This window comes from Mercenaria mercenaria, chromosome 9 (genome assembly GCF_021730395.1).
Source record: "Mercenaria mercenaria strain notata chromosome 9, MADL_Memer_1, whole genome shotgun sequence".
Classification (NCBI taxonomy): domain Eukaryota; kingdom Metazoa; phylum Mollusca; class Bivalvia; order Venerida; family Veneridae; genus Mercenaria; species Mercenaria mercenaria.
In genome coordinates this window covers 13,439,883-13,454,200 of record NC_069369.1, presented here as the reverse complement: position 1 = coordinate 13,454,200, position 14,318 = coordinate 13,439,883, and the positions used below count along the sequence as shown (strand labels likewise).

Sequence of the window (14,318 nt, the reverse complement as noted above, 5' to 3'; positions counted from 1 at the left end):
AGCCACGTTCTAAAAACGCAGCCTTCCCAAACGTGCACATGATCAACACTGTGATGCACACACGCACAAAGTAAACACACAAGGACAAAACAAAGGAACACAGTGGTGCACTGCCTTGGAACAGTCAGTGGCAAAACCACCACTGGGGAGTTTAAACCGGTTTATGTAGCACCTTTTAACCTAACAGCAAGGCTGTTGGAAGTGGCCTATAAACCTACTGTCACTACACTTCTGTCCCCTTTACTTTTCAGAGCTCACTAGCTCGCCAGAATGACCCTCCATGCTTACTGCATGAGTCTGTCAAACATCCTCGTCAGCATTAAAGTAAATCCTGGGAGAGAAAATACCAAGGTCCCTACTGGGGCTCGGACCCCAGACCTCGTGATCCGCAGGCGGACACTCTAACCACGTCACTAAAAGGTTAACCCAACAGCAAGGCTATTGGAAGTGGCCTATAAACCTACTATCACTACATATGCTTATTTCATGTTTTATCATTATCATTTCAAGAAACGGTGCAATATATTTAGTGTGTTGTGACCTATTGTTGTGTTGGGTTACTATTTTCACAGATAAAGATTCACACGAATTTCACCGGCAAGGAAGAAAAAAAGAATAGTTTTTGTTAATTTTCAATACATTCGAGTTATTTGTAATTAATTGCACCATGTGGTTTTTGTATTTGTTAAGTTGGATTGCATTGAGCATTCAAATACTTGTCGTAACTTTATCAATAGGTAGGTAAAATTTAGAAGTCATCTGTTTTCGCGACAATTTTGTCGAGTTGTCAAATTTAACTTTTCAATAAAAAATCAGTTTGACCTTGATTTCAATATAAAAAGATCAGTTTCTGGTTAGTTTGAAATGGTATAAAGTTTAAAGTGTACCACTAGTGTTTCAGTGACCAAAGCCAGACATGGATTTGAAATAGTTTCCTTGACTTTAGGCTCGAGAGCCATGTCATAAATTGCATACATGGCCTACATAAACCGGAATTCTTTACTGATCAAGAAATACATGTTATGTTTAAAAGCATATGAAAAAGTGTTACTCAGTGACACATACTTGTAAATATAAGAATATCACAGGGTTCCCGCTGTCGGTCGCCAATGGCGCCAAATGCTACAACATCGATGTAAATTCTGACGCTAAAAATCTTCAATTGGCAAATTTCATTGGCGCCAACAAGATAATCATCTATCTGATGTTCTGATCTTTTTCATGGACGTAGTAATGGATAATCCAATATATAGCAATACACGAAGACAATTCACCAATGTGTCGAAATCGAATTACACCTCGGGGCATACTTTAAAACTTCCCGGAGTCACGAGAGTGTTCCTGCATGCAAAAATAATTATCAGTCAATCTGATTTGCCAAATTTAGCCCCCCCCCTACTTTTACGAAAGCAAACAAAAAGAAATATTAGCTGCGCGCTTCTAAAACTCCACCCATTTTTTATGCTAAAAACGCAAGATACATTTACAAGTTATTTTCAATATTCAGCCAATTCGCCGAATTAATGGTCATCACAAGGACTGAAAAAATGCTGGAAATAATGACATGTTGAAGCACGATCAAAGAATTAAAAAAAAACTAAATTATATGCGATCGTAAAACTATCAATATTAGATGAATTTGCGCGATCGTAAAATATCAGTGTTAAATGAATCTATGAGTTTGTAAATTTCAGTCGCGTTTGTAAAATTTCAGTCAGAGAATCTCTGAGATATAAATGAACTGAAGCAAAGCAGTTCTTTTGGTTCTTTTACGTGCCCAACATATAGCATTGATACACGGGATAAATTTTTAAAAGCACCACCCAAGAGCTTCAAAATAAAGAGCTACTTGTCAGTGATTTTTTTTTGCGTATTTTTACTGCCGAATATCGGCACTTTCCCCTCGCCAAAATAGGCCATTTTTTCCCAAAAAATTGTCTATTTTTCCCCTAAAAAAGAAATGTTTTCCCCCCTCAAATTATAATATTTTATTTCCAAAATGTAACAGTATATATTCGGGCGTGAGATCCACGATATCTAACATGAAATTGGCAGAAATGACATCCGTTTTAAGATCAGAATTGCATCAAAGTTACCGTCGCGAAAACACGTGACAAACAAAACATTGCCGATTTTCAAGAGAAATATGGACTACAGTTGGTTTAAATATGTTTCATTATGTCAGTTAATCATTTATGGTAATGAAAAATGACAATATTTCACCTAGTTTTTGAAAAATTGGTCATCAAAATCGCCGCGATTGTACCGAATTTCGGATAGTCAAAATTTCGGACATTATCAAATTTCAAGGGAATGAAGTGAAAATTGATAAATACAATTATTACAAGTTGTATTGGTGTCTTAATTTATTTTATCAACCAAAAATTTCACGATTTTAAATCCAAAAGTGGTTTTGAAAAAATATAAATTCTTTAAACAAAATTCAGTTAGGAAATGTACAGATTTATATCACTTAGTATGGAAATTAAACATATTTCTATTTTTCCCAATTTGGGGAATTATCGCGCTTATTTTCCCAATTCAGCGGGCACAGGCACCTTTATTTTGTCCAAAAAAATCACTGCTTGTACCTTTAGGTGGTATTTGCTATACAGTAATATGTATGGAACGAAAAAGAAATTTAGGTATATATAACGAAACTTTTTAAAAAGCTTTTGAAAAGTCATAAAATAAAACAACTCTGTTTTGGATGAATGACCTTATATAAATTTTAAAATAAAAAGTTAAAAAATAAAGAGCTAAATATTCATGTTTATAAAACATCTAAGAAGTAAAAAATGACCATTAAAGGGAGATAATTCAAAAATGGTAAACTATATATAGGGATACTTTTATAGATTGAGCAATTACTTTTGTTTTGAAAATGTTCTTGAAAATGGTTGGGAAGATTAAAACTATTTTAGAATCAATGTGTTATTAGGATAGACTGGTTCCAGAGCATATTGCATGGTTAACATATCAAATGAAATAGAGATTGAAAAAAAAAAATGGTATGTTGCCCAGCACCACAGGCTATTGGCTCCAACTTCAGAGCCACTGGCGCAAACTTTTTCTGATTGGCGAATTTGTTGGCGCAAAGGGAAATTGACCCAGAGTGAACCGTGATATCATATGATATATCAAATATTGATCATTTGGTATCCATACATGTATTGTTAATTCCAACTGATACACAGCCCTACTTTTATTTATGTGTGACAATAAGCTATTCCGTCAATAATGATGTTTTGTTGTTGCTGAAAATGAACGTTCAGTTTAGATATTCAGTAAATCACAAGTGAAATATATGATGTATTGGCTAGTCTAACAACTAGATTTTAGCCATAAAATGATTGTCACGAAATAGTTTCGAAACATAAGTGATGGATCCAAAAATCATAGAAAGCTTTCATGCAGAATAATTCAATTGCTAGAAATTTTGATCTATAGTGTAAAATTGTTTTTCATATATAAATGGAACTTAAGTTTGTGCTGGTGATCTACCAACATCTTTTTGCAGAGTTGCGAATCCTGAGACATATACTTTTACCCAAAACAATCTTTAGATCATGGTCATTTTGGTCTGAAATCTGTAAAGAGTTGTCATTTTTGTCAGAAATCTGTAAATGGTGGTCATTTTGGCCAGCAGTCTATAGATTGTGGTTATTAACTTGTCTGATTTTTTTTTTAAAAATCTGTAAGATATTGGTGTCACTTGATGTTGGCATCAGCATTAATAGTTAAATTTTTTGTTTAGGTCTACCTTTTCTCAAAAACAATAGCAACTACCAGTATAGCTTTGAAACTTTGCATCACGTCAGACCAGGTACTAAGGTAGGCCAAGAATCATAACTCTGATAAGCATTTTGTCAGAGTAACATTTGGCCCTTTTTATATTTAGAAAATTTGATTTTCTTAGTTTTAACCCAAAACTATAAGAGCTACAGCTTTGAACCTTTGCACTATTGTTTATCATTATTGGATTAGTAGACCAAAAACCATAACTCTAACATGCATTTTGTCAGAATTATGACCCTTTTTAGCTCACCTGGTGAGCTTTTGTGACCTCTAAATGTCCGTTGTGTCGTCCGTCCGTCAGCATTTTATAAAAAATCTTCTTGAAAACCACTGGACAGAATACATCAAACTTCATAGGAATGATCCTTGGGTGGTTCCCATTCAAAATTGTTCAAAGAATTGAATTCCATGTGGAACTCTGGTTGCCATGGCAACCGAAAGAAAAACTTTAAAAATCTTCTTGTCCAAAGTGACAAGGCGTAGAGCCTTGATATTTGGTATGTGATATCATCTAATGGTCCTTTATGAAGATTGTTCAATTTGTACCTGTTCAAATTATGCCCCTGGGGTGAAAAGAGGTCCCGCCTGGGGGGTCCCAAGTTTTACATAGACTTATATAGGAAAAAACTTTAAAAATCTTCTTGTCTAAAACCACAAGATTAAGGCCTTTGATATTTGGTAAGTAGCATTGCCTTGAGGTCCTCTACCAAAAAGAGGCCTTGCCCTGGGGGTCTCAAGTTTTACATAGACTTATATAGGAAAAAGCTTTAAAAATCTTCTTGCCTGAAACTTCAGGGCCTAGGCTTTTGATATTTGTTATGTTGCATTGCCTTGTGGTCCTCTACCAAGATTGTTCAAATTATTCCCCTGGGGTGAAAAGAGGCCCTGCCCTGGGGGTCACTTGCTATATCACATGGCGCGAAAACATGACGTAATGCCATGACAATCTAGGGCAAATGCCATGATACCGACATACTTCTTTTAGCTCTTTGAGGGGGTTTTAACTGATGACGAAAACAAGGCCAGTACTTATTTTATCAACAGAATAATTACCATAATTGTTAATGTTTTTATTTCCAAAGTATCAATCTTTCCACGAGGAACGCGAAGAAGATCAAGATTTCTTTCGGGGATTAACACGTCGTAATTAGGGCTGCACGGGATAGTGCATGAAAAATGAAGTTTTTACCGCTAGCGTACAATACTTAGGACTTAGAAAGCAAACATGGTAACAAATGGAGATGGGCTTGGCTATCTGAATGTGACACTGATTGTGATCGATGGGGTATTTGGCTACGAAAACCGGATATTGCAGGGTCTGCATTATGTGAAAGTTGTGCCAAACATTAAAATATGGTGGCATGAAAAAAACAAAAATTTTGCTAGAATATTCAGGTTGTTTCAGTCTGAATCTTACAAAAATAATTTATTTTGTTGAGGGTATATTGTTGAAACAAGTCCTTGACTTAGAAAAGTTACTGTGAACTGAAAATCACGCATTTTGTGCATTATAATTAGTAAACTTTTGGCACACATATAAGGCTAGAATAGGGCTGTTCTAAGCGTTCAAAATCACTAACTCTCAGGAGCTTCCAGGAGCTCCCCTCACCCCACCAGGGCTATGCCCTGGACCCACAGGGGGCCCTAGCCACCCCCAAGCCCCCAGCAAATTTTTCAGGATTTTCAATATTCCATACTTTCACCCATGTATATGAGTTATATAGGAATAATTACTCAGATCATATTTCCTAGACTGTTTTGATATAATTACCTGATGACCCCAAGTGATTAGGGGTCACCTGACAGTGACCTTGACCTACTGACCTACTTTCTTGTTTTTAGCTCACCTGAGCGGTCACAAAATATTTTTAGAAAATGTTGTCGGATGGACTACAGACGACGGACATTGAGCTAGACTGACTATGAAACATTTGTAATAAGTGGTTATTTTGGTAAGGAATCTGTAAGTAAATTTTAAAGCTTTAAAATAGCACATTTCTATCTGATGGCTAAACCATACATGTTTGGAGCCAGGGGCAATAAAAAATGTCAACATCGAAACAACCTGCTGGAGTTACTTCCACTATTCATGAAGAAACCTATATATATGAGAATATGACAGAACAAACAGGGAGTGGAGCCAGTCTAGCAGAGAGTGATCAGTTTGGCCAGGAATCTGTAGGTACTGGCCACTTTGGTCAGGAACTGTAAAGCCAATCTTCAGTATAAATTTGACATTATGTTTTTTTGCAGCTGCAGGTCTTTACTACTTGGCAGAGTTGGTTGAAGAGTATACAGTGTTTACAAGTAAAGTTATTGGATATTTGATCATAGTAAGTATTTATACAGCAAGGCTTCATCTTCTCTCATTCTTATGCAGAAAGTTTCTCATTGAGAGCTGTAGTTTGATGATTATCAGGGATCTCACAACATATTTAAAATTAATAAATAAGATTTGTAAGTACCACTAAATGATTACCAGTAGCTGAAACTGTTCCAGAACTGAAGTTTCTACTGTGTTCAGCTAACCAGAGCACAATGTGCTAAAAGGTGAAGTCTTGTGATCTCCCCGTGTCCGTTGTCCATTGTTGTCTAAAGTGCGTTGTTAACAATTTTGCAGCACTCTAGATGTCACAACTTTGGCCAAATATTAATGAAAGTTGGTCAGAATGTTACCCAACAAGTTTGTTCCTTGGTCAACTTTTGGTCAAAAACTAGGTCACTGGGTCAATTAATAGGAAAGCATTGTTAACACTCTAGAGACAACATTTTCTACCGCACCATCATAAAACTTTGTCAAAATGTTTGTCTTTATGAAATATAGGTCAAGTTTGAAAATGGATTACCCGAGTTCTCCAACTAGGTCTCTAGGTCAAATCATAGAAAACGTTGTTAACACACCAGAGGGCTCATTTTCAGCTTGATCTTCTTAAATCTTTGTCAGAATGTTTCTGTGAAATGTAGGATGAGTTTTACATTGGACTACCTGACGTTAAAAACTAGGTCACTAGGTTAAATCATAGAAAAACCTTGTTAACTCTCTAGAGGCAATATTTATTACTTGATCTTCATAAAACTTTGTCAGAATATTTATTTCTATTAATTCTAGGTGAAGTTTAAAAACTGGATTACCTTAGGTAAATAACTAAGCCACTAGGTCAAATCATAGTAAAAACCTTATTTGCTATTTGATCCTCATAAAAGCTGTTAGAATTATATCTCCATGAAATTTAGATTATATTTTAAACCTGGTTTATCTGGCATCTTAAACTAGGTCACTGAGTCAGTGCATGGAAACACCTTGTTAATACTCTGTAAGCAACATTTTTGACTTGATCTTCATACAACTTTGTCAGAATGCTCGTCTGTATGAAAGTTAGGTTAAGTTTGAAACTGGATTTTTTTTTCAAAAATTAGGTCACTGGGTCAAATCATATAAAGACATTGTTAACACTCTTATGACCACATTTTCTATCTGATGTTCATGAGATTTGGTTGGAATGTTCATCTGTTTTAAATGAAGGATAAGTTTGTAACTGTGACACTTGTGAAAAAATCAGGTCATTAGGTCTAATCACAGAAAAACTGTATTAACACTTTAGAGGCAACTTTTTCAACATGATCATGAAGAATCTTTATCAGAATGTTTCTCTGTATGAACTCTAGGTCAAGTTCAAAAATTCAATGGGTATCTGAGGTTAAAAACTGTGTCACAAGGTCAAATCAATGAACAACTTTGATAATGATTAACCTGATGTACATACATGTAAAACATGGTCAAAATGTATTAAAGTACAGCTCTTTAAGCTTCTTTAAATCTCTCTAGCGTCTTAAATTAATAATCCTAATATAAGTGTAATAAGGGGAAGTGAAGCCACGACAAGCATTTCAGGTGACTTAAGGTGTAAAATGGGGAAGTGAAACTGTTGCTATCATTTCAGGGGGCACGAACAAGTGACTTTGGGTTGTAAAATGGGGAAATGAAGCCATGGCTAACAATTCAGGGGGCTCTAACCAGTGACCTAGTGTGTAATAAGAGGAAATGAAGCATTTGTTATAATAGGGGGCATGAACAAGTGACTTAGGATGTAATAAGAAGCACAGCCATGGCTAACATTGCAAGGGGGCTGAATCAGTGACTTAGGTTTGAGAACTTAACACTTTATCTGTATACTACCTCTCCTCTTGTAGTGTTCATTTAGAGAATTTTATGTATATTTAAGTTTACTACAGCTGTGTATGTATGCCTACTGTTGTTTGAGGAGCTACCATTCACTGTCATATTGTGTGGCCTGCTGGGAAACGGAGCTTACTATCTGCTGTTGAACGATTTCCCATACTTTGCTCTCACATCACCAGGATTTATTGGTTCTGTTGGTAGGTTTTAAAAGGAAATGAGCCGCACCATCAAAAAACCAATATAGTGCATTTGTGACCAGCATGGATCCAGACCAGCCTGTGCATCCGCACAGTCTGGTCAGGATCCATGCTGTGCGCTTTCAAAGCCTATTGCAATTTGAGAAACTGTTAGCGAACAGCATGGATCCTTACCAGATGCACAGGCTGGTCTGGATCCATGCTGGTCGCAAATGCACTATGTTGGTTTTTTTTATGGTGAGGCTCAAATGCAAAATGCTTCATAAACTCCAGCATCACTAATAGTTAGCTATATTTTTGATAAAAAATTAACTTTTACTTTAAATGTTAAGGTAACACACTCCTTGGAAACAATAAAAACACCAGTTTTATGCCAGAATGAATATTTGTTTACTCTCAGATGAAGGAGATCCTCCGTCATTTTGTTCTGTTTTTGATACAGAATGCTGTCAGTGGAGGAACCTTTAGAGCAACAGATAAGCTTTCAGGATGAATTGGGTATTACCCCATAATTTTGGTTATAACTGGGTATTGCCTAAAATCAATAGGGTATTCACATATTACCCCATGAAGTTTTATTGGGTTTCCATGCATTCTCATTTCATTTGACTTGCCTTTAATCAGCAGCCATGAATACCTGATTTTCCATTTACTCAAAGTTTTTTATTGACACTATCACCAGAATGTGTAAATGTTTTATAAGAATTTTTGTGTGACTGTGCATAACACATCGTCCAGTATTTGGTCTAGTAGATCACTCAACATTTCGTTTACTGGTGAATAACTTACGCAGCTAGAAATATTATCATTTAATATACGTATAACATCCTTCTCCCCATCTGAGACTGACAGGAGAAAATTACACCGGACTGCTTTAATTCCTTTGGATTTTTTTCTACCCCGTTTTAATGCAATTTTGCTAACAGACGCTTATTGTGAGCGCTTATCCATACAGATGAAAAAGTAGGATTACTTCGGACTGCATCGTTGTTATCGAAAGCCCGAGACTAATACAGCTGACAAGTGTAACAAGCTGACAAATGTAACATTATTTGAACAGTTGACTTACGCGGACAAATTATTTTAAGTATTTCAAAGATACGCACACATCAGGATGAGAATTGGGTATTTTGGTTAAATTTTGTTTGAGTTTTGATACACATTAAAAATAAATCTATTGGGTATTTTGCAAAATTTAATTGGGTATTTATGCAAATACGCAGCTTATCTGTTGCTCTGACCTTACCTTTGCCAAGGGTCATTAGTTTTAACCATACATATGCCAGAGTGTTATTGGTTTAAACATTGTATTTGCCTAAATGGTATTAGTTTAAACCTTACCTGTGCCAGAGCATAATTGATTTTAAACCTTATTTTTTGCATGAGGGTCAGTTGCTTTAGGGTTCTTCAGACATCTGATTAAGCATTACCTGTGCTGGCAGTTCATTAGTTTGATCTTCATTGTATTGTTGCAGTTTCGTAAAAATTTAGACATATTGATCATGGGGGTGTGGGAGGCATTTGTTCTTTTTGTCAATTTGATAGATGATAGGGATAGGGTGACCTTGAGATAACTTTAAAAGTACAAGAGATTTTTTCATGAAACTTGGTACATAGATAGATGGCAGTATGGAGATTATGCAAATGTTTTAAAGTACTGGTATATGACAGAGAAGTGAATTTTGCACTAACTTAAAAAGTACAAGAGAAGGCAATTTGTATAATATGCACATCATTTTATTTTGTCTATCTGCATGACTATCTATCTGTCTATCTGTCAGTGACAAAGATAAATTCCATGTTAACTTTTAAAAGAGAAAGAATTTTTTCATGATGGTATGCTATTAGGAGAATATGCAGGTTTTCAGTTCAGTTTAACCTTTAGCCTGCTGGCAGCCAGTTATTGCTGTGCAGGCAGATCATGGTCTGCACTGTTCGCTATTCAGTCAGTAAATTTTCAGTGAACACCCCCATCAAATAATAAATGGTATTGCCCAAATTGAATGATGGACTAGTCCACTTTAGAAATTTAGCAAGGTAAGGGTTAAAAAAGTGTTTTCTTTAGCTGTAAATATAACAGATGTCCCAATCAGTAGGGGACTTTTATTGCAGCTGTAGTCGTGTTTTTCAGTCTTGATAAAAGCTGTTTTATATCTGAATTATAACATATTGTTGAATAACTATTTCAGTGTCAGTGACTGTGAATCATTACCTGGCATTCTCACATTTTACATCAGAGTGGTATCCCTTCCATGAGGTAATACAACATAGGGAAGTATATCATAAATGTTTCTCTACTTGGAAATAAGTCAGTTAATCATATCTAAAATAACCAGGAATATCATAAATTTGAAACCCCACATGGAGGATGTTACCGATGTATAATTCTTTTATATGAGGAAGCAATCCCTCTTGCTCACAGAAGGTTGGTGGCACTACCCAGGTATCAGTGTGTGCCTGAAATAATGCCTGTATAAGTACTTTGGGATTTCCTCCACCGTTTAAAGTTGTCATATTACCTTAGTTATGTTGATGTGATGTAAAACCTAGCAAATCAAACAAGGCATTGTTAAAATCCTACTGTTTATGAAATTTGGTGAAAAAGGCATTTAAATAGACTTTGACTCATAATTTACATTCTACAAAACCTTAACTGCAAAATGTGACCCATTTGTTTCTTGCACAGTTTGTATGTATTGTATACTTTTATGATTATCTATATAGATCCATGTTTTGTAATTTTATCTATTTGTCATAAAATTTGTTATACATCGTTCAACATTATGCCGCATTTTGTCTAATAACAGTAACACCCTAGCCGGTCATTATACAATAACAAATTCAATACGCATTTCCATCTCTTCCATTTTGTGGAAATAAGGATTTTGGTTCATTGACGTGATCAAGTGATTCCTCTTGATGAAAAATATGTCCTTGTAGCCCTTCAGTAGAAGTTACTAAGCTGATAGATAAATATATTTCAGGTGCTGGCATATTTCACAGTATGTTTGTGGATGGTACCATTTGCTTTCTTTGTGTCATTATCAGCAAATGAAAATGTTTTACCAACCATGGCCGAAAGACCAAACATGACAGGTGATGAAACAGACGTTGTCTCAAATTATTTCAGCCGCAAAGGGAAGAAATACGGACTTCTTGCTATGTTGAAAACCGCACAGGAAAGTGTGTTACCGCAGAGAGTGAAAAAACACTTTTGAGGAGATAAATTTTAAAGCTGTTTTATGAGATTGAAGAAAACCATTAAGCTTTTATGTTATGTGCTGTAGTTGTGAACTCAATATTCACATTAATGTAGGAATGTAAATGGTAGTCCCGAAGAAATGCCAATACCTATGACTGTTTGTTTTTAGTAATGTTTACAGTGCTTTTTAAAACTTGTGATAGATAGAAAAAAATGTTTTCTGTATGGATAATTATAATGTACCCTGCAGTACACAATTGTTCTGCATTATATTCCTATATTTTGTCACCTTGGCTGGTTGAGAGAAGTTTATGATATATTTAATATTCTTTATTGCATAGAGTTAAATGAAGTGTGTTGTGACTAAGGGTACTGTAATACCATGTAATCCTGGACCAATACACTGAAAACACTCCAATGCTAATATGTTTTTACTGATCCAAGGCTATTTTGGTGAAAACACTGTAATGGTATGTGGTTACTGATCCTACATGTAGAACAGTGCAGACACTGCAATGTCATATGATCACTGATCTGGACAAGTACAACAAGAAACTGTAAAACAGTTTCCTGGTTTTGTAAATGAGCCGTGCCATGAGAAAACCAACATAGTGGGTGTGCGACCAGCATGGATCCAGACCAGCCTGCGCATCCGCGCAGTCTGGTCAGGCTCCATGCTGTTCGCTTTTAAAGCCTATTGGAATTGGAGAAACTGTTAGCGAACAGCATGGATCCTGACCAGACTGCGCGGATGCGCAGGCTGGTCTGGATCCATGCTGGTCGCACACCCACTATGTTGGTTTTCTCATGGCGCGGCTCAAATGATAACAGAAGTTTTTTAAAACTTGTATACTGATAGAGTAGAGAGAGAAGGTCAATATGGGGAACATTTAGTGGGATTTATTGCATTTTGGGGAAAATATTGGCATGTAACTTTGTATTTATAGATATTTATAGAATTCTTGGGAAAGTCTTTTATAAAAGCTTTATTGTTGGAAATTGTATTTATAAACTGATTCTAAGTTCTATAATTATGTGTCTCTAAGACTAGTTTTTGCTCAATTTTCTAAAAAAAAAAGTCTTTGGAATTCTGTTCTTGTGTATGTTAAACAGGCACATCTCAAATTGATTCCAAATGTTTCAAAACATAGAAACTTGCCTTGCTTATTAGTAATTATAGGTAAAAAGATAAAATGATTCAGTGAATTCTTGGAAACTTATTTATGAAGTTTATAAAATATATTAAAAAGCTATATACTGAGTAAAGAATCTTTAAGAGAGAAATTTAGCGCTACTTTTTATTAGCAATATTCATGGGGGTTTAACTTTTGTGGATTTTGTTGTTGATTTAATCTTGAAGAAAAAAACCCAGAAAATTCATTTCCTTATGAATAAGTTGTTTATGCATAGACCACGAAATTTTATACCCAAAAAATTCACTGATTTCACAGTATAATGTTCATGTAACGTATTTGATATTTCAGGCATAATATCTGTAGATTATCAAAACATTTTGATCTGCATCTGTAGGCATGTCCCTTTAAATTAGGTAACAAAACATTCTTTTTAAGACTACCTATTGCTTGAATATATTTTTTTGTTTTGTTTTTTTCTGTTGAGTTATTTTATCACTTTAACAATGCTTGTTTGGTGTTTTTGTCTCTATTTTGCTATTTAGTACAGACTTATCTGGTATGCTCTGTGCTTCTGGGACATCTATCCTTATTTTTCATCTTTTGCATTGAATCGTAATAAGACTAAAACCTGTTACAAAATTACACATGTACTTGTATACCTGATTACCTGTATATTACAAATATCTTGAATGAACAAATGCTATATATTCAAGAGGTATTGATCCAGGTGTATCCATTGACTTTACCCAGCTGTTAGATAAATCAATCATAATCTCTCTACAATGTAGTTTTATAGATTTCTTTGAACATTTTGAGAAAAAATATTCAACTAAAATGTAAAGATAAGAGAAGAAATGAAAATAAGTAATTATCACACTATTAAAGCTATTTCTTTAAGTTATATTTTTGTATGTCAGAAATGTTGCTATTTCATTTGAACAGTTGTTAACAGGTTCATATAATTGTTCTCCTGAAAAGTTTGTAAAATCAGAAAGAGATTTAACTTTTTACATGCTTAATATGCTCGTTTTGAAAAAAAAAATGGGGCCTATTATTGAATGGCTAACTATGCAGTTTAGTAGCACAACTGATAATATTATGCCCCCTCTTCGGAGGAGGGCTATATTGTTTTGCTGATGTCTGACGGTTTGTCCGTTTGTAGACCAATCAGTTTCCAGATGATAACTCAAGAACACTTGGGGCCTAGGATCATGAAAGTTGAAAGGGATATTGCTCATGACCAGCAGATGGCCCATTTTGATTTAGAGATTAGTAGGTCAAAGGTCAAGGTCACAGTGTCCCGGAACAGTTAAACTGTTTCTTTGAGGATAACTTGAAAATGCTTGGGCCTAGGATCATGAAACTTGATAGGGAAGTTGATAATGACTGAAGAAGACCCCTTTTGATTTTGAGACCAATTGGTCAAAGGTCAAGGTCACAGTGACCTGGAACAGTTGAACCATTTCCGAACAATATTTTGAGAATGCTTGGGCCTAGGCTCTCGAAACTTAATAGGAAGGTTGATCATGACCAGAAGATGATCCCTATTGATTTTAAGATCAGTAGGTGAAAGGTCAAGGTCACAGTGACCTGGAACAGTTGAACCATTTCCGAACAATATTTGAGAATGCTTGGGCCTAGGATCTCGAAACTTAATAGGAAGGTTGATCATGACCAGAAGATGATCCCTATGACCCAGAACAGTTAAACCATTTCCAGACGATAACTTGAGAACAGTAGAACTATTTTTGTAAAATAACTAGAGAATGCATTGGTCTAAGATCACATTTGATATGGTGGACACT

At 35.3% G+C, this 14,318-nt stretch overlaps 1 protein-coding gene across 1 annotated transcript; it reads left to right on the top strand.

Annotated features, from left to right (window-relative positions):
• The first annotated feature begins 573 nt into the window (after positions 1-573).
• On the top strand, positions 574-14,117 carry LOC123547741 (protein TEX261-like). Its single transcript, XM_053550847.1, has 5 exons — positions 574-737; positions 6,052-6,131; positions 8,022-8,175; positions 10,365-10,432; positions 11,160-14,117. The coding sequence occupies exons 1-5, from the start codon at positions 668-670 to the stop codon at positions 11,391-11,393; spliced, it is 606 nt and encodes a 201-aa protein (XP_053406822.1). The 5' UTR covers positions 574-667; the 3' UTR covers positions 11,394-14,117.
• Positions 14,118-14,318: the final 201 nt, after the last annotated feature.

Excerpts from the sequence above, each read along its gene's own strand:
- LOC123547741 (XM_053550847.1), top strand. The coding sequence starts at position 668 with ATGTGGTTTTTGTATTTGTTAAGTTGGATTGCATTGAGCATTCAAATA. Across the intron at positions 6,132-8,021 it reads TTATTGGATATTTGATCATA|TTTACTACAGCTGTGTATGT; the intron begins GTAAGTATTTAT and ends TGTATATTTAAG. Across the intron at positions 10,433-11,159 it reads AGTGGTATCCCTTCCATGAG|GTGCTGGCATATTTCACAGT; the intron begins GTAATACAACAT and ends AATATATTTCAG.